Raw genomic sequence first — 27,604 nt, forward strand, 5'->3', positions numbered from 1 at the left:
CACCTGCTCACCCCGGCACGCCGTACACATAAAATCAGCATTATCTCGCAGTCTACCTCTGATACCACTACATCTCTTATGCACCCATTTATCACACACACCGCACAAGATGGAATTACTTCCCACGCCCTTGTGGCACACTGCACAAGGCCACTCTCCCTCGTCTTTGACAGTTCTGCCACCAACCCTAGATATCATCACTTTTGTTTTATCTGCATTTACCCTTAAACCCTTTTGCCCCATACCATCTCTCCACTTCCTAAACCTTTCCTCCGCCTCCCTTTCGTTCTCTGCAATCAACACCAAATCATCAGCATACAACAACTCCCATGGGAGTCCGTTTCTAAAGTCACGTGAAAGGGCTTCGAGTACCATGATAAACAACATGGGACTCGAGACTGACCCCTGATGCACACCAACATTCACGGAAAACTCATCACTCAAATCTCCATTCACTCTCACCTGGGTGTGAGCACCCACACTCATGGCCATAACCACCCTAACCAGCCACTCCTCCAAGCCAAGCTTTCTCATTGCCCACTTCACCACCTCTATAGGGACTCTGTCAAAGGCCTTTTCCAAATCAACAAAAACAAAATAAAGATCCCTTCTCCTACCAATATATTTTTCCTGAAGCTGTCAAAAAATATATTGGTAGGAGAAGGGATCTTTATAAATATATATATATATATATATATATATATATATATATATATATATATATACACTGTATATATATAATCAGTCTAACACCAAATGATTTTGCTGATTATAGACAAAATTCCTGTCATCCACTGGTTAACAAAAGGCAGATTGTCAGAAACAATCTTTTATCATTAACATATTCTCAGGTTATATCTGGAGTAAATAAAAGCATAATTCCTGACTTAAATGTTTTATCTTACTAGACACCATCAAAAATTATACTGCACCTACTTCTCAGACAAAGACTGTAGACAAAAATTTTCACATTTTACTGTCTTCTTTTGTCCAAACAAAGAAGTACATGAAAGAACTTTCTTGCATCATCTACTACATGAATATCATTAGCAGATGAAACTACTTTCTCTTGCTCCATGTACCAATAATCCTCAACTAAAGACAGATAAAAAAATTCCAAACAAAATATCTTAGTCCTTGGCTGTGAGAAGATGCTTATGAACCATTTCCTCCTTGTTGATGAGATGCGTGGTCTTGTTGACAAGAGCCATCAGGTGGTGGAGGTTTTGAGACCATTCATTGAGGAGCTGGGAGTGTTCTGGGGTTGTGCCAAAATTGACCACACCTTCCAGTCGGTCCATCCGTGCCACCACCGTTCCAGACACAACTAGCTGGCAGAGGAACTCCTCGCTTTCCTGCAGAAAGATTATTTACATTAAACAGGGAAAGGAGCACGTAACAACGATGTTGCAAACTTACAGAAAATGGAAGTTCTCATGAAGGTCCCAGGCTCATCTGGACATGAACACAGTGAATTACAGGCTGAGACTGACTTTTCCCTGAAGTCTACCATCTTCCTTTTGGGGGATAAAAAAAATAGTTGAGGGATGTTTAAATGTCCAGGTAGTGGAGGTGTCTGGCTATACACATGCCACCATGTGAAGATGCCCCTTCCATGGGCACAGAAATCATCATTATCCTAACTCTTTTTCCCACCCAAAGATGAGGTGAGTTCAAGAAACAAGAGTTAAGAAAATGTGAAAGTAGGGGAACAATCTACAATATGTCCAGTGAAAATGACCACATTATCATTCATTTACCATTCAAACCCAAAACCCCACAAGACCAATCACCTGCACATATTGTACATACTGTATCTTTATACATTCACTTCTGAAAAACATGTCAGACACAGTCTGTTGATAAAATTAATAAAAAGAGGTGGTAATCCCATGATGTGCATCTCTTAACATACAATTACGAACCCTGATAACTGGTACTCTGGCTGCTACATTTTAGCAGATGTAGATCCAGTGTATTTGTTTACATCATAGCTTCAGGGTATGAACAGGTTGGCAAAACTCATTAGGTGTATTACCGTGAGACCACAGTGTCAGAAATTCTGTATACTGTACAGTCCTCCCTCCTATCATGTGGCTAACATAGACTGACAACAGGTCACAGTACACTTTTCCACATTATACATTCCATATGTTTCCGTTATAATGGACTAACCTAGACTGGACATTTTCCAAAGTTGTCTTTTTCACCCCAAATCTCACCCAAACCCTCCAAAAAACATCCTACTGACATTCATGCTGGTACTATACAGGAAGTTATTAAAAAATAACATAAGAAAGGTTCCTAGATATTAATTTAAAAAAAAAGTCTAAATCACTAACCTGACTGGCCATGACAGAGGCAAAAATGCTCTGCACCAAGGGAGCTGCTACCTTAGACATGGCCACGAGGCGGGAGACCACCAAAAAACAATGGAAGAAACCCCCAGCAGCCAATGGGGGTACATATAGATGTGACATTATGCGACCAATCACAGTGCATCACTCACCTGACGTCATCATGTGTGACATTTGACCTTCGGAGGGCTGTCTGAGCTCCAACGCCCAACAACTCGTCGCATTATATCTGTTTGTGATCGCAGTATATATATATTTTGATCAGGCTATAGGTGACCGCTTAATCCCTAAACCGCTCGGTTGTTTTAGCTTGACTTGTGTGTCTTGCGGGCATATTCGCACTCCAACAGACTCTCTAAAAATATTTGCCAAAAATCAGTTATTAGTCCTAGAATATTAAAATTACATATGCATATGGCACATACCTTCAACTTTCTCCTTGGGTGTTTGTTGAGCCTTCGTCGAGTACCGTAGGACTTGTGGAGACCTCTGAAGTTGGGTAACGAAGTCTCCACTTTACACTTTCCGACAACTCGTAATATGATTACCACAGCCTGATATTGTAACTAGAAACACTATTCTATGTTTTTCAAATAGTTTGAAATCCATACTCAAAAAAAAAAAAAAACACTGTGAAAGCCATGAAAATTACGAGCGCGGATGACCTTCCTTCTTGCGCTCATTCGCCGCTGGTGTTCTGTCATTTATTATTCATAAAAACACTCACACTTTATATTTCTATTACTATATAACACTTATATATATCTGCAGTCTTTATCCGTAAGTTTCCTTCAGTAATAGTAGTTTATTGTCACTGTAGCCGTTCAATTTCTCTTTCAGTAAAATATGTAGCATTCACTTTCTCGTCCTGTATACTAGCATTGAGAGCGAAACTGTCACTTTCACTTCCACTTTCATAACTCATAGTATTCATACATGCTAGAGTGAAACTTTCACTTTCATCACTCCTACTACATATACTCGTATTCTTATATTACTACTCATTTACGTTTCTATTTTATTTACACTGTGTTATGCACTGTCACTTGCAGTAACTTATAAAACTATTTTCCACTGTTCACTTATATTTACATTCATTGCTTTCACTTGCTGTTTACACATTATTTACATTTCCACTTGCACTATTTTACTCACCAGAAAGATCGTAGTCACTGTCCATCACTTTCATTTATAAATTAGCCAGTTCACGTTCCACAGCAGTCACTTAGCCCTTTACCCCTTTCCACATGAGGTTTAGGAGGGGGTAGAGGTCACAGGGCCCTTTGCATGGGGCTAAAAAGCGGCGGAATTAGACAGGCGCGAATCCGACGTGGTTTCACCTTGAAAGACGACAGTAAACTGAATACAGCGTGGTGGCCTAGGGGGAGTGCAATGATGCCAATGTCAGCGTGGTGACAGCTGCTAATATATATGCTATGAAATGATTGGCAGGAAATCTAGACAATACATAATAAATTAGGTAGTTCCGGTGAATGTAAATATCACTTAGGCTTCTCCCTTCCTTTCTTATATATATTTTTATTACGAGAATAGATTATACGGCATATTTCAAGGAGAAATAAACAGCGAAAATTAGTGAACGAGTGCACATGAGGTGTTGTCAGGTGATAACTAGCCAATTCCAGGTGTATGGCACTATCACTTACCTTATTTCTTTCTTGTATATATTATTTGGTATAAGAATAGGGCATAGGGCTTATTTCAATGGATGAATTCAGTGGAAAATTCCAGGGAAGATTTACGTAGCGCAGCACGGCCGGGCAGGCGAGAGGAGAGGGTAATGGAGGGGAGACAGGGAGGGGAGTCAAGAACAGGGAGAAATGGCTAAATTGTCAACAATGGATGGGAGTACAGATGAGATTAGGAGTACTGACTAGTGTTGGACATTGGCAGTACTGATAGATGATACAAGCCACCACTTGAAAGCCCGGGCAAATTCAAAATAACACAGAATCACAAAAGTGAAGCCCCGCGGTATGATCCCTTGCTCCCAACTGTCACGAAAGTGGTGCCCCGCAGTTAAGGGGTTAAGTACAAACATGTGTTACCCGATACCGCCTTATAAGAAGGAGTACTGTACAATAAAAGTAGCTCATATCAAATGTATGAGTATGCATATTATATCCATGGGAAATATACCAGCAGAGGTCATAATATATATACTTTAGATGCATACAACAAAGTAAACTGAGTAGGATTGTGGGAGGTGTTGTGCTTGTACAGTGTAGATGGTTAGCTGCTAGGTGCCATTAAAAGTTTTTATGATGGCAGTGAGGCATGTGTATGGGTATACGGGCATGTAACTGAATGGTTCATGATCGAAATGGGTGTGTGATATGGTTGTATAATGTCCCCATGGTAGTTCAATATATATATATATATATATGGATAGGGTGATGAGAGAAGTAAATACATGAGCACTGTAATGGAGAGAGGGACAGCACCGGTAATTGATGGTGATGGATGGAATATCTCAGATTTGATGTACAGTATGCTGATAATGCAGTGCTACTTGCAAATACCGGACAAGAGCTTGGCTGACTAATGCAGAGCTTTGTAGATGTCAGTGAACATCATGTCTTGAGAGTAAATGTAGAAAAGAGTAAAGTGATGGTTAATGAGAGAGAATGTGATTCCCAGTGTGATGTCTGTGATGTTACAGTAAATGGAGAGAGACTAGAATTGGATGGTGTTCAAATACCTGGGTACAGTGATAGAAAAGAGAGGAAAATGTGCAAAAGATGTGGGAAGTACAATGACACAAGGAAGGAAAGTAGCTGGTGCTATGAAGGTCTTGATAAGAAACAGGGGTTTGGGTGTTGCAGCTGCACGAGGCTTAAATGAAGGAGTGTTAATGCAAACTTTAACATATGGGTGTGAGGCTATGGTGTGGGATTAAAATGAAAAGTCAAGAGTAAGAGCAGTGGAGATGGGACTACTGAGGAATGTATGTGGAGTATAGAGAGCGGATAGGATACAGAATAAAGCGATTCGTGAAAGACAGGGAGTAAGGAAGTCTGTGAACATCAGAATCAAAGAAAGTGTACTGAGATGGTATGGTCAAGTGGAGAGAATGGATGACAATAGTGTGCTGAAAAGGGTATATCTGGGCGTATTTGAAGGAAGAAGGAGGCAAGGTAGTCCGTGAAGGTGGAAGGATATGGTAGATGAGTGTGTGAGGAAGAGATATATGGAAGTTGGTGAGGCTAAGGTACTGACAAGAGATCGAGCTGGCTAGATGAATTTTGTGTGAAGAAGCGCACGATCAAGGATTTGGCACCCCTTTTTAACGTGACAACGTTTGGATTGGCTCTATCGGATAAGTATATGTGAAGCTACAGAACATGGTGAAAGTTATTGGCATATCAAATGAAGCCAGGATTCTGCAGGTTTGAATGATGAGCGAATGGAATTGTGGCCCATTGAACTGGGCAAACTTTCGCTGTCTGGACACTGTTACTCCTCACCCTGCCCTTGGGTGGGAAAGGAGGTCCTGATGATGATGATGATGATGACTGATGGATAATACTGAATAATCCAGACACTCAGGGGGTTGGAGATAAGCTAGCCAAACTTGGTGCCAGTCCCATGCCTTGAAAAATTGGAAGGGTTGTCATCAGGAATGACTTCCAGCTGTAAAATCTGCCAAAACTAGGAGGGCATGGAGGAGGGCAAGGCAACCTCATCCCCCACCTCTCCAGAGAACCTCCTACACTGCAGTCAGAAAGGGTAGTGGTTGCTCTTTGGTGAAAAACAGACTGCTCATGCAATGCTACCTTATGTGGTGTGTAGGCTTGGATGCTGCTTCAGGTAAGTGGGGCTGTGCTAGACATGCCTATTATCAGCAGGCAGACTTAAAGCATTCCCCCAAGCTACTAAGGGGGCAAGACAGCCCAACTTGGTACCAGTCCCCGGCCTGGATAAATGGGGAGGGTTGGTGTCAGGAAGGGGAGCTGGCCGTAAAAACCAACCAAACCAAAGGACGGAACCGTATGGTGAAGACTGGTCAAACACATCGACATCAAACACAAGTGGGAAAAGATGGATGATCAAGAAAGAATGATGGATAATATTGTATACAGTCACCCCCTCTCCATATAATATGTCAAGTGAAAATCCATCGCATAGTGATTTACAACATAGCAAGGTCGATATAACAAGGGTTCAATGAAGATACGGTGGGGGGCCTATGATAATGTAACCTACTTAAAAAAACTTATAGGCTTGTCCTTGGCACCCTCAGTAGCACCACGCTTTTTACTTGAGGTAGCATCCTTGCCAGACACAATTTGCAGGCCACAAGTTTCAGTATTTCACGCACAAAAAGTTAAAAAGTTATCACTTCATTTAATAAACCGCACACTCCACAACTCGTTATGCATTTGCAATGTTATTTGGCAATGGCACTTGTGTTTCAGTGGCCTTGCATGCACAAAATGGAATGAATGGGAGACAATCACAGTGAGTGTCAACACTTGACGACCATCCTGGCTACAACAGCTGACTCTGCTTGCGTGGGAGGCACCACAAGTGCATATGGGAACGATTTCCAATTCACAAGTTTCAGTGTTTCATGCAGAAAAGTTGTCACTTCACTAAATATCACACACTGCACTATTTCTTACACACATATATTGCTAACTGACAATAGCAATTGTGTTTCAATGGCTTTGCATGCATAAAATGGAGTGAAAGGGAGAAGATAACAGAAAATGTAAACACTGGGTGGCCATCTTGACTCAAACTGCTGACTTTCGGCTTGGGTAGGAGGCACCGTGCACACGAGACTGTCATACATGGCCACTAGAAATAACATTCTAACGAAATAGTGACAATTTTGCTATCATCACAGCAAAACTGGGATATAACTTTTAGTTCATGGTTCTAGCAATTTATCACATCGCATACAAATGCACAGCGAGGCCTGACGGTATTAATGATTTGGATAACTTCGCTGGATTTGGTTCAGGCTATGTGAAACATGGTTGCACTAGTGGAGGTAATGGGACTCAGGCTATGTGCAACATGGGTGCACTAGTGGAGGTTAATTAAATACTGAAATAGAAATTTAATATTTTACAGAAAATAATATGAGTGACAGATTTTAAGTTCTATATTAATCTCAGGAATAGGACCAGACAGGAGTTCAATGAATTCAGTCAAATCCCCCTTTCCTTATGTGGGCCAACTGATGGATCATCATATACTGAAATATGCAAATATGAATGAATACATGTATTAACCCCTTAATCACAGGGCGTCGATTTCGTGACGCTCGGGCGCAAGGGATCATACCGTTGGGCGTCACTTTTGTGATTCTGTGTTATTTTGAATTCGCCCAGGCTTACAAGTGGTGGCTTGTATCATTTGTCAGTACTGCCAGTGTCCAGCTATAGTCAGTGCTACTAATATCATCTGTACTCCCATCCATTGTTGACAATTTAGCAATTATTCCCCTGTCCTTGCTTCCTTCCTTACCTCCTCTCCATTACCCTCTCCTCCCGCCTGCCCAGCCGCGCTGCGCTAGGCAAATCCTGCCCAGATTTTTCCACTCATTTCATCCATTGAAATGTGCCCTATGCCCTATTCTTATACAAAATAATATATAAAAAAAAGAGAAAAGGTAATTGATACTGTCATACACCTGGAATAGGCTAATTATCACCTGGCAACACCCCACGTGCACTCGTTCGCTAATTATCTCTGTTTATTTCCTCTTGAAATATGCCGTATGACCTATTCTCGTAATAAAAATGTATATAAGAAAGGAAGGGAGAAGCCCAAGTGATATTTACATTCACCTGGAACTACCTAATTTATTATGTACTGTCTAGATTTCCAGCCAATCATTTCACAGCATATAAATTAGCAGCTGTCACCACGCTGACATTGTCAACCCTTCCCTGCCCATGATATGCCACATCATTCAGTTTACTGTCGTCTTTCGAGGTGAAACCATGTCGGATTCGCACCCCTCCATTTCCGCCACTTCTGAGCCCACTGCAAAGGGCCCTGTGACCTCTACCCCTACTAAACTTCGTGTGGGAAGGGGTAAAGGACTAAGTGACTCTGCTGTGGAACATGAACTGGCTAATTTATCCTTGATAATGATGGACAGTGACTACGATCTTTCTGGTGAATCGTGTGATAAACCAGTGGAGGAAATGGTGACAGAAACTCCCACTACGAATGCTTCAGTGTCCCAAGTTCGTTCTGGCTCCAAGAGAAAGGAGCCCTTAGTCACTGCATGTGACAGTGCATAACAGTGTAAATAAAATAGAAACATAAGTAATGTAAATAAAATAGAAAATGTAGAGAGAAATGTAAATAATTACTAATATAAGAATATGAGTATAAATACTCGTAGTAATGACACTGAAAGTGAATGCTTCGCTCTCTACACTAGTTTACTGAACGAGAAAGGGAATGCCTGGAGTGAAAATAAACTACTAGTAGTGAGGGAAACTTATGGATAAATATTGTATATATAAATAAGTGTAATAAAGTACTAGGAATATAAAGTGTGAGTGTGTTTATAAATAATAAATGACAGCTCTGCCTCAGAATACCAGCGAGGAACGAGCGTGGGTGGAAAGCTCGTACGCTCTCGTAATTAACATTGCTTTCGCAGTGATTTTTTTTTTGAGTACAGATGCCAAACTACTTGAAATTCACAGAATAGTGTTTGTAGAGACAATATCAGGCAGTGGTAACCATATTACGGGGTATCGGGAAGTGTAAAGTGGAGACTTTGTTACCCAACTTCAGAAGTCTCCAAAAGTCCTACGATAGTCGACAAAGGCTCAACAAACATCCCAGGAGAAAGCTGAAGGTATGTGCCATAAGCATATATAATTAATATTCTAGGACTAATAACTGATTTTTGGCAAATATTTTTAAAAAGTCAGTCGGAGCGGGACTGGCACGGCGCGGTTAACAGGTCAATTACAGTAGAAGTCCGATTTTTCAGCATCTATGGAACCAAAAACCCTACCCACTCAGTACCTTATATGTTTCGGTGAACACTATCATCACTACTCATATCATTACAAATGTGTTTGGAGAAAGTACTGTATACTGTTTGATACTGTACAATAATGTAATGAATACAGTACTATACATGAATATGAAAAATAAAGAAATTAGTGAATATACTGTATATAAATGTAATGATACAGTAGGCCTACATGTTCACATGCACTTACCTAAACTTATAGTAGGTTCCTTATTTACATATGTACAATAGAAGGGGTTGATTGGAGTCTGCTACTGCTGGAAGAAGTCCCCAGCAGTAGAGGGGACGAAAAAAATCGGAAAATCTGCCGAACGATCAGAGATTTTCGTAAATGGGACTATTTCTCAAAACTGCCGAAATGTCTGATTTGCCAGGAAATTGGATGCCGAAGAATTGGACTTTTACTGTATACTGATGCACAACATTTAGAATATAAATGAAATGCCAAGGAAGCTATTGCTCAGAATAAAGAAACTCCCTCTCCTTCACTCAGACATTTCGACCCCCTTCTCACATCTCCTCTGCCTTTGACAGACACATACACTACATCATCCACGCTCTCTCTCTCTCTCTCTCTCTCTCACAAATACACACATGCAGACCCAAACTTAATTATATTCACAGTCACCACAGTACAGTCATGATTCTGTATGCAATGGGATTACATCAAGTAAAAACCTACTGCATGCTGATTTATCATATATCAGTTAATCTAACATGGATTCAGTGGGGATACATTAGGGATCAAGGGCCCCATAACCTTTAAAAAAAAAAAAAAAAAAAAAAAAAAAAAAAAAAATGCCTTTTTAGTTTGCCCTCGGTGCCCTCCGCAGCACCATGCTTTCCACTAGGAGTAGCATCTTTGCCAAACATGATCTTCAAGTCACACATTGCAGCATTTCACAGACACACAAAAAGCTATCACTCCACTTAATATTGCACACTGTACTGTTCATTGCATACTTGCACTGTTAGCTGGCAATAATGATGATGTTTCACTGACCCTGCAAGCACGCAACAGAACGAAAGGGAGATGATCACAGCAAACGTAAATACTGGGCGGCCATCTTGGCTCAACCATCTGACTGTCAGCTTACACGGGAGGCACTGCATAAGCACAGGATTGTTGTATGTGGCCATCACAATTATCATACATGTACAAGCAAATTTTGTTGTTGTTAACCTAAGTGAGTATAGCTTTCGCTTCACCATTCTATCGATTCACTTCATACCAAACTGCTGTACACTGAGTCATGACTGAAAAGAGTTTTATCAATGTCAAAATAATGTTCACCATCACTTGTCCATAATTTTTGGCAAACATTACCCCGTATGAGTGGGACTGTCTTAGATGGCCACCACAATTATCATATGAGAATTTGGCAATCATTAACTCGAAGCTGGGTATAACTTTTACATCACTGTTCTATCAATTTATCACATACTAAACTGTCATATACCTAGTCACAACTGTATCCAGGTTTATCCATGTCAAAGTAATGTTCACCATCACTTGTCCATTATTTTTCACTTGTCCATAAATTTTTGCAAACATCACCCAAAATAATTGCCATTCCAAACACAAGTAAAACAAGAAGAGGTGCCAAGGCACAGCAAACCCATCCCCAGCCGACATTTTTGTGTTGACGTATAAACACAACAGGATATCTAGTCCAGGATGTCACATATCAAATTTGGAGTAAATCAGGTGAAAAATGACAATTTTATGGGCATCTGAAATTTTAGGCCCGACCCACTTGACACTGACCCCCTACCACTAACTGGGAGGGGGTGACCCCCCCTGATGTAATGAGGCATGTTATAGGATGTAGATTTGAAAGTTGAACATTTAGGTTTTGGTCTCCTGTCAAAATGACGAATATGAATGGAGTTATGGTGAAAAAACTATTGTTTATCCGTTTTTTTGGGGGGAGGGGGGAGCTTCAGCCTGGGCCTTGGCCCAAAATTTAATCAGGTGATCAAAGGTCGTAGCCCATTGTCCCTGCCATTGTAGTCAAAATCACACCAGTAGTTTTAGCATCTGGCAATAGATAGATAGATAGTTTTTGCGTAAAGTTGTTAAGACAGAGAGACAGACAAACAAACAGACAAAATGAGTGAAAACAATACCCATCTCAGAGCCCCTCCAAGGCGAGGATGGATAATGAACCCCACCAGAACAGTGTTGTCATATGGCCTGCATACTATCAAAATCATTACGAAAGCTGGCTTTAATCCTTTCAAGTCTTCTGGCCATTATTGTGGCTTTATCACTACGGGTCTCCTGGCCACAATCGTGGCTCACCTATTTGCGTGTGACTCTAAACTGTGGCGGGAAGCTGGTGAATGTTATCAGTATTTCTCTTATTATTTGCCCATTTCCTGGGGGTTTGACAATCCAAGAGATTTATGATTTTAGGTTAGTAGAAGTGTTTCTCTACCATTTTGTATACAGAAATGCATTTATCTGTGACACTACACACCACTTGCTATGCAACTTTCCATCATTATTACGGCTCTTGCATATTAAGCAGAGCCCTAATATTCTGTAGACAGATGCATGTTAGTTCCTTATGCATGAATATTATATATTTTTTTTTAAATTTACAAACATTTTTTTTTTTTTTTTTTTTTTTTTTTTTTTTTTTTTTTTTTTGTTAAAAATGCAATTTCTCACACTGTACCTATGGACCTATTTGTAACCTGAGAGGGTTAAAAATACAGTATATATATACATATATTTATAAAGGGATTAATCCCCGAGCTAGACTTCATCAGATCATACAGCCCTGCTAAGGTTACAGGAGAGCGCTACCCCTCCCAGCACAGCAGCCACCCGGCGGGGCGCGAACTCGCAACCTCACCATTACGAGCCCGACACCTTACCACCAAGCTACCGCGCTCCCCAGGGTTAAAAATAGTTATATGCATTTTTGAATGAATGATATATTGCAAACAGTAAGTTTTATAAGATTACATAAATAGATTCTCCTGGTGCAAAAATTACATGAGGTGTTGATCTGACAGCAAAATAATGTAGGTAGAGGAGTAAATAGAATGTCTATCTATCTACCTATCTATAGCCTGACGCCCTAATCCCTCGAAGGGTGGCCGCAGACAAAACGCCTCCAAGTCGCTCTGTCACCCACCATTTGACTACCCTCCCCCCAACTCACCCCCCCCCCTCCCTCATATACCTCTCAACTCCATCCCTCCACCTCATCCTCGGTCTACCTCTCCCTCTCCCTCCCCCCACCTCACCTACATACACCCTTTTAGTCAGTCTTTCATTCTCCATTCTCTTCACATGTCCAAACCACCTCAGTGTATTTCTCATAATCTTCTCAACCACATCCACATCCACCCCACAACATTCCTTCACTTCTTCATTCGTCAACCTGTCCCTCCACGTCACTCCACATGCTCCTCTCAAGTAACTCATTTCCACTGCTCTCACTCTTGACTTGTTCCCCTCTTGCAAGGTCCACGCCTCGCTTCCATACGTCAGGGTAGGGATCACAATATTATCATGCAGTGACTTATTAACTTCCATACTCACCTCCCTATTTCTCATCACTGCTTTCAGTGTACCAACACCCTTCCTTCCCTGCTGTACCTTTTCATGCACTTCATCCCCCAAAGTTCCATCCTTACTCATCACACTACCCAAGTACTTGAATGTACTAACATTCTCCATATCCTCACCATCCAACCTCACTGCACACTCTGTGACTTCATTCCTCTCAAACACCATAATTTTACTTTTGTTTACATTAACTTTCAAATACCTTCTCCTACACACTGTCCCAAATTCATTCACCAAACCTTGCAACTCCCATTCATCTTCACTCAACAATACTGTATCATCAGCAAACAGTAACACCGGAAGCTTCCAAATCTCACCCTCATTCAATAGAGCCACCCCCACATCCACTGCCCTACCTTGCACCTCCTTTACAACCCCATCCATGTATATATTAAACAGCCATGGAGACATCACACAACCCTGTTTCAGTCCCACAATGAGATCAAAGAACCCACTCAGCTCACCATTCACTCGCACCATAGCCCTAGCTCCCTCGTACATACTCTTCACAGCACTCAACAATTTCCCCTCCACTCCATATATTCTTAATACCTTCCACATACCTTGCCTATCTATTCTGTCATGAGCTTTCTCCAAGTCCATGAAGGCAGCATACACTTTCTTTCCCTTCTCTAGATACTTCTCCACTAAACATCTTAGAACAAATATCTGATCTACACACCCTTTTCCCTTCCTAAATCCCCCTTGTTCTTCTCCAACTCGCTCCTCTGTCATATGCCTAACCCTATCAATGAGTATTCTACCATATATTTTATCAGTCACACTAAGAAGGCAAATACTCCTATGGTTACCACATACTTCTCTCTCCCCTTTTTTCCTTTGTATAAAAGGAACAATTATACTTGATTTCCAGTCCTCTGGAACCCTTCCCTCTTCCCAAGCCAATCTACACAACTTCCATATCCACTCCACAACAATCTCACCCCCATACCTAAGCATTTCACCAAACACTCCATCAATTCCTGGGGCCTTTCCCAACTTAATCTTCTTCATCACTTCCACTACTTCTGCCCTACTGATCTCTTCCACCCTCCTCTCATCTCTTCTTCTCCCAGCCATTCCCCAACCACTTATACTCGCACTGCTCTCACTCTCCACATTCAACAGATCCTCAAAGTGCTCTTTCCATCTCCTCAATTTCTCTCTCTTCTCCACCAGCAATCTATTATTCCTATCTTTCACTCCCCTACTATTTCCCCTTTCACACTGCCTTACTTTCTTTACCTCCTTCCAAAACAATTTCTTACTCTCCCTCCATTTCACACTCAGATTCCTCCCAAACTCTTCATCCACTTTCTTCTTACTCTCCTTCACCAGTCTCTTAACCTCCCTTCTCCTCCTCACATATAGCTCTCTCTTCTCTCTCTCATCTTCTCCCCTAACTCTACTCGCTAACCATTCACTATATGCTTTCTTCTTTTGTTCCACAGCTCGTTTCACCTCATCATTCCACCATGCTGTCCCTTGCACACCCTTGCATCTCCTCCTCACTCCACAAACCGCCTCACACGCTGCGCCTATCTCTTCCGTGAATATCTTACATACGTCTTACACCCCTTCCGTCTGCTCTAGCTCATACCTTCCCAGTCTTTCTTCCACTATGCTCTTAAACTCTGTCATTTTCTCACTATTTTGCAATTTCTCCACTCTTCTCACAGGAGCTGCTTCCTCCTGTCTTCCCCTTCGTCTCCTCAACCACTTTCTTTGCAGCTCTACCTTGGCCATCACTAAGTGATGGTCCAAGACTCCATTCCCCCACCCTCTCCACACCCTTGCATCCAACACTTGTTTTCTCATTCGTTCATCCACACACACGTAGTCTATCATTGCCTTTCGTTCAACAAGTTCACCATCCATCCTCCTCATTACTCTCCATGTAAACCGGTGGATCATCTTATGACGAAAGTAGGTGTTGGCTATTGCCAACCCCTTACAAGCACAGATGTCCACCAAAGCACTACCATTCCCATCTACTTCAGCTGGCACACTCCACTAACCAACCACTCCATCCACTTGTACATTCCCAACTTTGCCATTCATGTCTCCAATCAACAGCACTCTCTCGCTCCTCTCAAACTTGTCCATACATGCTTCTACTCTTGCCCAAAACTCATCTTTCACTCTTGCCACTCGATCCTCTGTCGGGGCATACACACATACAATCGCCCACGCTTGTATACCTACTTTCATCCTCACCCATACAATAATGTTGCAGACTAGGTCCATGTGCATGTGTTTACCTAGTTATACTTACCTAGTTACAGGTATATTATACAGAATATAAGCTAAGCTCCTATTATCCCATCTCCATTTCTTAAATTATCCAGTCCACTTTTAAACACAAGCACACTGCTTGCCTACACTACCTCCTCATCCAAGCTGTTCCAAACGTCTATATTTCTATTTGGGAAAATAAATTTTTGCACATCATATACACATCTACTTTTCTTCAGTTTATATTCATGTCCTCTTATCATTTCATCATTTTCCACAGACAGATCTCTATCAAGCATTTCCAGTTTTCTAACACCTTTAAACATCGTATTCAAATTTCCTTTCGCGTCTCACTTAGAACTGGTAACTTCAGTTTTTTCAATCATTAAGACACGTCTCTCAAACCTTGTAGCATCCTTGTCATCATCCTCTGTACCCTTTCCCAGTTTTCTTACATCTTTCTTTAAATGTGGTGACCATATCACTGCTGCTTATTCTAACATCAGTCTAATCATGGACACAATTATCTCCCTCAACATCTCTTCAACCAGATAACTGAAAGCCACTCTCATATTAGCCATCAATCTATATGCCCCTCCAATAATCTTATTTATAGGTGTCTTTGGTGATATTTCATCCTGCATGGTTACTCCTAGATCCTTCTCTTCCCTTGCTTTGCTGATCCTTTCTCTTCCCACTTTATATTAATAACTCAGTCTCATGTCATTTATTCCCATTACCTCAGTTGCAGCACGCGACTCTGAGGTCATTACTATTGTGCCCTGGCAACCTACCCCTCAACAATGCATCCCATTTCGTGTACGAGACGCAAGTGATTCGTGTATAATATGTTCGTGTATAATTATTAATCCATCCATCCATCCATCATCCAATCCTACATTGCCCCATGAGAAGCGTAGGAGCCTGGGGCTAGGCAGTTGGTCTCGACATTTAATTTGAGAGTGACCACCCTCACTCATGCTTGAGTGGCATTACATAAGCAATCAACCCCAACCACCCCGGCTCAATCCGACTGGAGCGTAATAATTACCTACTAAACCACCAGGTGCCAAAATTTGGTTATATGGTTACCACCCAGCATAGTAAATGGTTTCCTGGTGTACAGGAAACCATTTGACTTGTCACTCAGTGTAGAGTCACCCACAGGCAGAAGGAAAAGGAAAGAATGAAGGAAAGAAAGACAGAAAAGGAAGTGTAAAGCCACCCGTAGGCAGAAGAACATGGAAAGAATGAAGGATAGACAGACAGAAGAGGAGGGAAGGATACTGGTGCATAATATGATTCGTGTATAATATGATACGAAATCAGAATGGTAGGTTGCCAGGATACGATAACGAAAACCACAGAGTCGTGTGCCGCGACTACAGGACTCCCCCCCCCCATTAAACTCCATTTTCCAAGTCTGGTACATATTATCCAACTAATTTTGCAACTCCTCACAAGTGGCACCATTCTTAATTTATTTCACCATTTTTGCATCTGCAAATATGTTCACCCAATTGCTTAAGCCTTCTGGTGTGTGTGTGTGTGTGTGTGTGTGTGTGTGTGTGTGTGTGTGTGTGTGTGTGTGTGTGTGTGTGTGTGTGTGTGCGTGCGTGCGTGCGTGCGTGTGTGTGTGTGTGTGTGTGTTCTTACCTTACCTAATTGTATATTTACAGGAATGAGTCAAGCTCGTACTGTCCCGTGTCTTAAACCATATTTATCGTACATATCCTTAAATTTGTGAATTGTTTTGGCACACACTATTTCATTCGGTAGTGCATTCCATTGATCAATTGCTCTGCTTGGGAAACTGAATTTCCTTATGTCTTTATCACCTCTCTTCTTATGCAGTTTTTTGCAGTGTCCTCTTGCTGATGCTTCTCCATATGTTAGGTAATCATTTATGTTTATTTTCTCCTTCCCTGATATGCACTTATATAGCATTATCTTGTCACCTCTTTTCCTTCTCTCCTGTAGTGTTGGTAGATTCAGTTTATTTAGTCTTTCTTCGTAGCTTAGGTCCCTTAAGCTTAGTATCCATCTTGTAGCGGCCCTTCGAACTTTTTCAATCTTGTCTATGTGTTTTTTGAGATGAGGACTCTAGACTACTGATGCATATTCCAGGGTTGGTCTAATGAATGATGTTATTATCCTTCTTAGCATGTCTTCATTTATGTATGTGAATGCTATTCTCATATTTGCAAGCAGTGTATACATGTGTATGTAGGTGAGGTGGAGGGAGGGAGAGGGAGGGGTAGACTGAGGATGAGGTGGAGGGATGGAGTTGAGAGGTATATGAGGGAGGGGGGGGTGAGTTGGGGGGAGGGGAGTCAAATGGTGGGTGACAGAGTGACTTGGAGGCGTTTTGTCTGCGGCAACCCTTTGCGGGATTAGGGCGTCGGGCTATAGATAGATAGATAGTATACATGTTCCGTACCTTCTCGCTGATGTCGTCAGCCGGAGACAGTCTGTTACTGATAATCACACCTAGGTCCTTCTCTCTTTCTGATGTGTGTAGGGTTTTATTTCCTAACTTATAATCCCATTCAGGTCTTTTTCCACTTTTACCAAACTTGATTACATGACACTTGTCCACACTGAATTCCATTTGCCATGTACTACTCCATTCATGAAGTTTATTTAATTCTTCTTGTAGCTCCCTACAAGAGTCTGTGTTAGTAATTCTCCTTTGTATTTTTGCATCATCTGCAAACATATTCAGATAGCTCTCATTTCCAGTGTTACTGTTTATATCAATTGTATACACTAAAAACATGATTAGTGCCAGCACTGAACCCTGTGGTACTCCACTAGTCACTTCTTTCCATGATGAGTAGTTTATTCTTAGTACTGTTCTCATTTCTCTTTTTAGGAGAAAATCTTGCATCCAACAAAACAGTTTGCCTCGAATTCCTCCTTGATGGTACAGTTTCCATAAAAGTCTTTGGTGTGGTACTGTGTCAAAAGCTTTCTTGAAATCTAAATAGATACTGTCCACCCATCCTTCTCTTTCCTGTATTGTGTTTGTTACTCTGTCATAGTAGCTCAACAGATTAGTAACACATGATTTTCTTTTCTGAAACCAACCTGTCTTTCTGTTATCATACTGTGTTCTTCTAGATCATTTACACAAGCTTTTCTTATAAGCTTTTCTAATACCTTGCTTACAACACTGGTCAGTGATACTGGTCGGTAGTTGAGTGGATTTTGTCTATTTCCATTCTTGAATAAGGGGACAATATTTGCTTTTTTCCAAATATCAGGTAGTTTACCTTGACTCAAGGATTTCTTGAAAATTAAAAATAATGGTTCACTTAACTCCTTTTCACATTCTCGTAGTACCCAACATGAAATTTCATCAGGACCACTTGCTTTTCCTCTGTCTAATTTACTTAACTCCTCCTGTATTACTTTTTCTGATATTTGTATATCTGGTAGTATGTGTGGACATGCATGTTCCACATAGTCCCTTTCAAAATTTTTTTCTTCTGTAAAAACTAATTGGAAATTCTTATTTAGTGCTTCACAAATATCTTTCTCTTGCATATAAGTGATTCCCTTGTCCGTAATGGATTGTATTATATCTTTTACTTTGGTTTTGCTTCTGATGTAGCTGTAAAACAGCTTTGGCTGATCACTACTTTTATTTATTATATCCTTCTCAAACAGTTTTTGGGCTTCCCTCCTTATTCTTGTATAATCATTTCTTGCCTGTTTGTAATTATTATACGCCCTTTCACTATTGTGTCTTCTGTATCTATTCCACAACAAATCTCTTCTTTCTTTTGATTTTTTACATTCTGTATTGAACCATTTCTGTATTTTCTTATCTGCTTCTTTGTGCTGTGGGATGTACTTCTGGACTCCTATTTCATAAAATTCACAGAATTTTTTATATACAGCATTTAAATCTTGTCCTCTAAGCTCATTTTCCCAATCAACTTCTAAGAAATACTTCTTTAGGTCTTGATAATTTCCCTTTTTATAGTTTAGGCTCTTTTTGTAACTGTCATTGCTGTTTACTATGTCATATGCTATCCTGAAGTTATAATTTAGTACTGCATGATCGCTTTTGCCGAGTGGAGGGTGATATATTAAACTGTCAATATCATTTTCTTGCCTAGTAAATATTAGATCTAGCACTGAAGGTACATCAAGTCCTCTTTTTCTGGCGGTTTCCCTCACATGTTGTGTTAGGCAGAACTCTTGTACGAGATCCAGAAGCTTTTGGTCCCAACAGCTTTCTTGGCTAATTATATTTAGAGTATTCCAATTTATATTTGTATTGAAATCCCCAGTTAGTATAATTCTTTCTGATTTCTCTTCCATTTTATGTAGTAATGATCTTAAACTCTGAATTGTACTCTCTGCCAGGTCCTCATATTCATCTCTTTCCCATGTGTTTGATCTGGGTGGCATGTACAAACTGGCTACAATTATTTTACCTTCAGATGTGTTGATCTCTACTGCAATCAGTTCTACTTGTGATGGTATATCTAAGTTTTATTTCATCGACTTTTAGATTTTTCTTAGTTAATATTATAATTCCTCCTTCTTTTTTAAATATCTGTCTCTTCTCCATATATTGTATTACTCTAAGTTTAATATGTCATTGGATATCCTTGGTGTTAATTTTGTTTCAGTTAGGCATATTATTTGTGGTTCATTATCTCTGACATAATCATTCATCTCTAATAATTTAGATACCATTCCATCCACATTTGAGTACATCAACTTTATCATCTTGTTTATATACTTGTCATGATATGGTTCTACTACCTTCCTCCTTTTTATTCCATTGTAAAAAAAATTTCTTCTTCTCCTCTTCTGATCTTCCCTCATTTTTTGTTTTTTCTTCCTCCCTTTTCTCTTTCAGTAATTCCAGTTCCTCTTCTGTTAGGCATCTTTTTATCCATACATTTTTGAACTCCTCTTTTTCCATAAGATTCTTTGCATTTTTTAGTATCTCTTCCACAGTGTTTACACTCTGGAAAGTCACCTTTAGAGGTCTTGACTTGATTTTCTCATATTTCCCTAACCTTTTGTGTTCCTCAATGTCTTTACTACAGATTTCCTCTGATATTTCCTTCAGTAAGCTCATTACATTTGCCATCTCCTTTTTGTCTCTTGTGATCTTGTTTTTTACTTCTTCCTCTTCTATACCAGTGATTACTATAGATTTGTTTATATCTACTGAATCTCTGACTAACTTTGGATAGTTTTGGATTATTCTTTTCACTTCCTTTTTAATGCTTTTTTCCTCCACCCTTGTTTCTAAGTCTTTCTTTACTTTCACCATTTCAGCATTCGTGGTTTCCACATCATTTTTGTAGCTTTGCACAGCTTCATTCACCTGTGTTATCTTCTCTTCAATATCGCTGCTTTGGTTTATAAGACTGCTTACTTACCTAATTGTCTCTGTGTCATTTTTTAACTCTTCCATAACACTCTCGTGACTGACTACTGTAGTTGCCATTTCATTAATTTTCTTCCTAAGTGTACTCAATTCCACTGTTAGTTCACTGATGGCTGTGTCTTTCTTATTGGCCTCCCTTCCTAGTTTTTCTATTTCTTCCTTTTGCAAGTGCATCTGCTACTTTATTTCATTAATTTCATTTTTGAAAGCCATTTCTAGTTTGTTTACACGTTCAACCAGTCTATTGTGGGTCTCTACTTCAACCAGTTCTTGGTAGAAATCATCATTTTGCTTTTTACCTTTATCCCTTTTCTTTTCCAAATTTGTTTTACTGAAGTATGTATCCATTTTGCAATACTTAAAGTGCAAAGCATATACTTACAATCTCCGTCTTGTTGTAAACACACCTCAGAGATGACTCAGCGTATTCTTTCGTCTTGGTTCTATTTCCTGTTTTTACAAGTCTTGTTGAAACTTATTATTTTTTTCCTTTTTATAATGAACAATCATTTAGTCTAACCTAGTACTGAGCTTGACTCATACAAAGATACTATTTAGGTAATGCCACTGGCCGTGATTGGTACGGAGAGCCGGTGTCACACGTCCACCTAGCTTGAATCCCTGTGTGTGTGTGTGTGTGTGTGTGTGTGTGTGTGTGTGTGTGTGTGTGTGTGTGTGTGTGTGTGTGTGTGTGTGTGTGTGTGTGTGTGTGTGTGTGTGTGTGTGTGTGTGTGTGTGTGTGTGTGTGTGTGTGTGTGTGTGTGTGTGTGTGTGTGTGTGTGTGTGTGTGTGTGTGTGTGTGTGTGTGTGTGTGTGTGTGTGTGTGTGTGTGTGTGTGTGTGTGTGTGTGTGTGTGTGTGTGTGTGTGTGTGTGTGTGTGTGTGTGTGTGTGTGTGTGTGTGTGTGTGTGTGTGTGTGTGTGTGTGTGTGTGTGTGTGTGTGTGTGTGTGTGTGTGTGTGTGTGTGTGTGTGTGTGTGTGTGTGTGTGTGTGTGTGTGTGTGTGTGTGTGTGTGTGTGTGTGTGTGTGTGTGTGTGTGTGTGTGTGTGTGTGTGTGTGTGTGTGTGTGTGTGTGTGTGTGTGTGTGTGTGTGTGTGTGTGTGTGTGTGTGTGTGTGTGTGTGTGTGTGTGTGTGTGTGTGTGTGTGTGTGTGTGTGTGTGTGTGTGTGTGTGTGTGTGTGTGTGTGTGTGTGTGTGTGTGTGTGTGTGTGTGTGTGTGTGTGTGTGTGTGTGTGTGTGTGTGTGTGTGTGTGTGTGTGTGTGTGTGTGTGTGTGTGTGTGTGTGTGTGTGTGTGTGTGTGTGTGTGTGTGTGTGTGTGTGTGTGTGTGTGTGTGTGTGTGTGTGTGTGTGTGTGTGTGTGTGTGTGTGTGTGAATGGATTGAGTGGAGATTTGAGGGATGAGTTTTCCGTAAATGATGGTGTGCATCATGGGTCAGTTTTGAGTCCCTTGTTGTTTATCATGGTACCTGAAGCCCTCTCAAGTGACTTTTGAAATGAACTCCTGTGGGAGATGTTGTATGCTGATGATTTACTGTTGACTGCAGAGAATGAAACAGAGCCGGAGGAAAGATTTAGGCTGTGGAGATGGTGTGAGGCACAAGGGCTTAAGAGTAAATACAGATAAAACAAAAAAGTGGTGATATCTAGGGCTGGTGGCAGTACTGTATGAACAAGGAGAGTGGCCATGTACTGGTGGCAGTACTGCATGAACAAGGAGAGTGGCCATGTGCAATTTGCCACAAGGGCGTGGGAAGTACACCTAGGTTCCAATTAGCACATGATCAAATAGCATGATCCCCAAATAATGCGAGCTGTCTCTAATACCCACAACGTCAGAAATTAACAATGCTGGTGAAGCCACCATAGCAGAAGATATGATTACTGCAGCATCTATCAAGGATGCATTATAGGAGGTGAGACAAGAGGAGGTTACACCAATGCCAGCAACACCTAGAACAGGAGGAGAGCTCTCCAAGACGCGGATCAGCCTGGCTGCTGTAGGTGCCTTAACCCTTTGGCTGCGACGGCCATGATGACAACCAACTGGATGTGCTCAGCGCAGAGAAATAGGAAAAAAATTGTTTTCAACTCGTCTTTTAACCCACTTATCCTTAATCTTGAGGGCCAAAATTATTTTCAATCCTCAATTTTTCTACATTCGTTTGCAACAAACCGCATGTTCGTAGGCACTCCAAGCCCAGAGAACAATTTGAGAGAATGCAAGGTGTGGTTTGACTGTCTGACGCAAGAAACAGCCCACCGAGGCGGAAATTTCCACCAAACCACAAGATTTTTTCCATAAAAAATAGGGCTACTACCATGTTAATAAATCACAATAATTACAATAATAAAAAAAATAAAACACTTCTAGCTAGTCTCGCATGATTTTATCGTAATGCAATTCGATAGTCCAGTACAGTATTTAGGCTAGCCTTTAGTGACACAGTAACGATGTGAGGAAAATCATTATAAACTTTATAAAACTTCATGAATGACTCTTATTATCCCCTACTTTTATCAAACTTACTGACATAATGTCATGAGCCATTGCACAGCATAGCTGCACACTTTTCAACAGCAAAAATGTTTGCTAGCTAATGCGCTTAGCATATGACTTCTCAGATTATCACAAAAATATCACTAAATCACTTGTATTTTATCACAGTGATACATAAGGATGGAAGAGGGTAAAGTGCTTGAAAGGGTACAAGAAGGAAGAAAGGTTGCTGGCTCCTTGAAAGCAGTGATAAGAAACAAGGAAGTGAGCCTAGAAGTGAAAAAGTTACTACATGACAGTATTGTGATACCACCTCTAACGTATGGAAATGAAGCTTGGACCTTGTTGGCGGGACAGAAGTCAAGAGTGAGAGCAGTGAAAATGAGTTATTTGAGAGGAGCATGTGGAGTCACTTGGAGAGACAGACTGACAAATGAGGAAGTGAAGGAGTGTTGTGGAGTAGATGTGGATGTGATAGGAAGCGATAGAAGAAACACACTGAGGTGGTTTGGCCATGTGGAGAGGATGGAGAGTGAGAGATTGATGAGGAGAGTGTATGTGAGTGAGGTGGAGGGGGGGAGAGGGAGGGGAAGGCCAAGGATGAGATGGAGGGATGAAGTGGAGAGGTACAGTAGAACCTCTCTCATTCGGACTATATGGGGGGAAGGGTTGTCCGAATTAGCAGATTGTCCGGACCATCAGGGTAATCTCCAGTTCATACCAAAAACTATCTACATATGGTATGTTTGTTAATTATTAACATATGTGGCATATGTCAACCCTACGTAAGTGCAAAAGATGAAAGGATACTAAAATAACCAAACTAATCATGTACGATAGTTTTGTATTGCATAATTTACAGGTAAGGCCATGACAAGAACCTAGCCTACATTTTAAATTGTAGTAAGTGACTAAGGCCCGTGTAGGCAAAAAAATTAATTAATTAATTAACTGTAATATTTGGAACAAAAATAAAACATGTAGGCAAAAAATACGTTGTCATCTTTGGCATATTGATAATGCCCATATGGGCAAGAAGCTAATGTTTGATGTACAAGTAAAGCACATTTAAGTACAAAAAATAACCTACAGTAATCATTAAACACTGCAGAATATTCTGACCCATTTTTGTGTAAGCAAACTCCTCCTTTTAACACCTTTATTCATTGCAGAAGCTACACTTGCATTAAGGGGCATGGTAAGGAGGATTAACTTTTGAAATACAGCGTAAAAATATAAATGGTTGGTGAACTAGTTGATGGAACGAATGCTAGCGTGTGTTTAAACAAGCGCCCATGTTGCGACCTAGCGTGATCCGAGACTAAACAAATGACGATCGCTTTCCACGCCGATACTGAAAATGACTTTAGAATTGGAGCTTATTATTTTTAAATTTTGTCCGAATTAACAGAAATCCGGATTAAAGGGGTCCGGACCAAAGAGGTTCTACTGTATATGAGAGACGGCGGTGTGAACTACGAGCAGGGCAGTGAAATGGCAGGGGACAGGGCGACATGGAGGCAATACATTGAACATTTGTTCGGAACTTCAACAATTGTTCCAGAGCCTACCAGAGGTGCACACAAATTTCAAAAACCACGGCCATTGAGGGGTATTAAAGGGGTCCGGACCAAAGAGCTTCTACTGTATATGAGAGACGGCGGTGTGAACTACGAGCAGGGCAGTGAAATGGCAGGGGACAGGGCGACATGGAGGCAATACATTGAACATTTGTTCGGAACTTCAACAATTGTTCCAGAGCCTACCAGAGGTGCACACAAATTTCAAAAACCACAGCCACTGAGGGGTATTAAAGGGGTCCGGACCAAAGAGGTTCTACTGTATATGAGAGACGGCGGTGTGAACTACGAGCAGGGCAGTGAAATGGCAGGGGACAGGGCGACATGGAGGCAATACATTGAACATTTGTTCGGAACTTCAACAACTGTTCCACAGCCTACCAGAGGTGCACACAAATTTCAAAAACCATGGCCACTGAGGGGTATTAAAGGGGTCCGGACCAAAGAGCTTCTACTGTATATGAGAGAAGGCGGTGTGAACTACGAGCAGGGCAGTGAAATGGCAGGGGACAGGGCGACATGGAGGCAATACATTGAACATTTGTTCGGAACTTCAACAACTGTTCCAGAGCCTACCAGAGGTGCACACAAATTTCAAAAACCACGGCCATTGAGGGGTCAAGCCGTTAAGCCGTAACTACGATTGTTTGTTTCCAGCACAATGAGAGAAACTTGCTCTACATACTCAAAGATGGATTTCGTTCCCCAATTTCCTAACTGTAGGTTAGGTTAGGCTTGGTTAAAACATTAGGTACAGTTAAGCTAGGTTAGGTTAGGTTTGGTTAAACACTTGGGGCAGTCCCTTCCATCATTACCTTGATGAATCAAACAAAAGTTGTCACAGCCGAACAGCTAAAAACAACGGGGAAACGGATTTAACAAGAAACGTTTATTTATGGGTAATGCATTACAGTAACAGTGGTTCATAGGCTATGCAATTCCTGGTAAATATCATTTTCAGGAAGGCACCAAGAATTAGCGAATTTCAAGAATCAGCGAGGGGGTTTGGAGTGTAACCCTTGCGAATTTGAGGAGGGGGGGGGAGGGTACTATTGTGTTAAGAGATGTCATAGTTTTAATATATTGTACTTTGGTGTGTCTTAATACTTGTATGCATGAAAATGTGGTGATTTATGTGGATTTGGAGTACAGTACGAACCCACACAGGCCGGACAATTGCATAAGTCGGACTGATTTCCCCCCCAATTAGTCCGAGTTATCTTGGCTTGACTGTATAGTGAAAACATTTAAACATCCATTGTTATGCCTTCGTAACACTGCTGTCTCCCAGTTGCTTTGCCATTGTACGGAAAGTGAGAGCTCTAAGGATAGTGCAAGAGAAATGCAGCCCCATTTTCAAATATCAGAACACAATTCTGCACTGGAAATGCCAAGGTGAATATCAGATAGACAGCAAGACAAATAAAATTAAAGATAGAGAGGCACCAAGACATTCCTTCAACCACCTGACTCCCTTACAAACAATACTTCTCAATAAATGTTATATCAAAATCCTATGTCACTACCTCCATTTTCTACCTGTTTCAGCTAAAAGGTTAGGTAAGCGAGGGAGATCCTTCTTTCTTATCCTGTTTTATTCTAACAGTTTAATCAAAGAAGCTGCCAAACATGAGCTAACCAGCCTACTGCAATTATTCTCTTATTAATGCTAATGCAAACGTTTTTATTTAGCACAAATGATTAGTGACTCTTCAAATTAGGGGATTTGATTCAGCCCACACTAACACCTTCAGTGCACGATGTTTCCTGAACTGAATAAAACCATCCAGCGATCAAGAATAAAGTACCCTATAAAATACATTACTGGGTTGAAGGGCTATGATAAGTGGTTTATCACCTGGGCTTCTCCCACTCCTCCCTCATTAAGTACGCCCACCCTACACTCACACCCACACATGCATACATTGGGTTGCATTCACTTTCGCCGATTATGATTGCTTTGCCAGGGCAGCAATGAGACAGAGTGTGAACAGGATTGATCACTATGATTAGCTGTGAGGCAGACGGTGAACGGGATCAATTGCTCTTATTGCTTTGTCAGCAGTAAATAAGACAAAAAAAACAGATGCTGCTATGAATGCCCATCTGGCACTGCTAATTTCAAATAATATAATAATTATTTACTCAGTAAATTTTATCCCATTTCCATAATATAGTACTGTAAGTGGCTGAGCCCTGATTGACTTAAGCACTGTTAAAGTACATCAGTCACGACTGAAAAAAACAGTGTGGCTGTAATTTCAGGTAGTACTGTTTAATGTGGAGAGAATGGAGAATGAAAGACTGACTAAGAGGGTGTATGTAGGTGAAGTAAAGGAAGGAGAAGACTGAGGATGAGGTCAAGGGATGGAGTTGAGAGGTATATAAGGGAGGGGGGAGTGAGTTGGGGGGAGGGCAGTCAAATGGTGGGTGACAGAGCGATTTGGGGGTGTTTTGTCTGAGGCCACCCTTTGCAGGATTAGGGCGTCAGGCTATAGACAAATAGACAGATAGACTGTTTAATGTTACAACTGTTTTTTCTGTTTTTCTCTAACAGTAATATAAGAGTGTTTCCTTTTACAATACTCTTTGTCTTGAATGAAACAAAATATCAGTGAGAGAAGCCAGCCTAACAAGGGTGATCGAATTTCCATATTGGACAGACGTTTTTTATACTGACACACCAGTCTCACATGCCAACCTCTCTCCAGTATGATTACCTTGCTAGTTAGTGAGTGGATGGCAAATGAAGCGATCATGATAGCCTTTCAGAAGGTTGGCAGGCAGTTCACCAGTGATCATGTTAGCCTGCTAGAGTAGGGTGTATACTAGATGTTGCAAAACTGCTATACTGCTAAACCCTAGACCATCACATGGCCAGTTGTAAGCAAACC

At 40.9% G+C, this 27,604-nt stretch overlaps 1 protein-coding gene across 1 annotated transcript in view; it reads right to left on the reverse strand.

Annotated features, from left to right (window-relative positions):
- Positions 1–711: 711 nt before the first annotated feature.
- Rpn5 (regulatory particle non-ATPase 5) overlaps positions 712–27,604 on the reverse strand; it is a 247,940-nt gene continuing 221,047 nt past the window's right edge. Inside the window, exon 9 of the mRNA XM_080283070.1 lies at positions 712–1,355. Within this exon, the coding sequence (XP_080139196.1) occupies positions 1,131–1,355 (225 nt within the window). The 3' untranslated portion in view covers positions 712–1,130. The remainder of the gene's footprint in view (positions 1,356–27,604) is intronic.

The sequence above is a fragment of the Coenobita brevimanus genome, chromosome 96 (assembly GCF_032717465.1).
Source record: "Coenobita brevimanus isolate Jiangsu-jjx chromosome 96, ASM3271746v2, whole genome shotgun sequence".
Taxonomy (NCBI): Eukaryota; Metazoa; Arthropoda; class Malacostraca; order Decapoda; family Coenobitidae; genus Coenobita; species Coenobita brevimanus.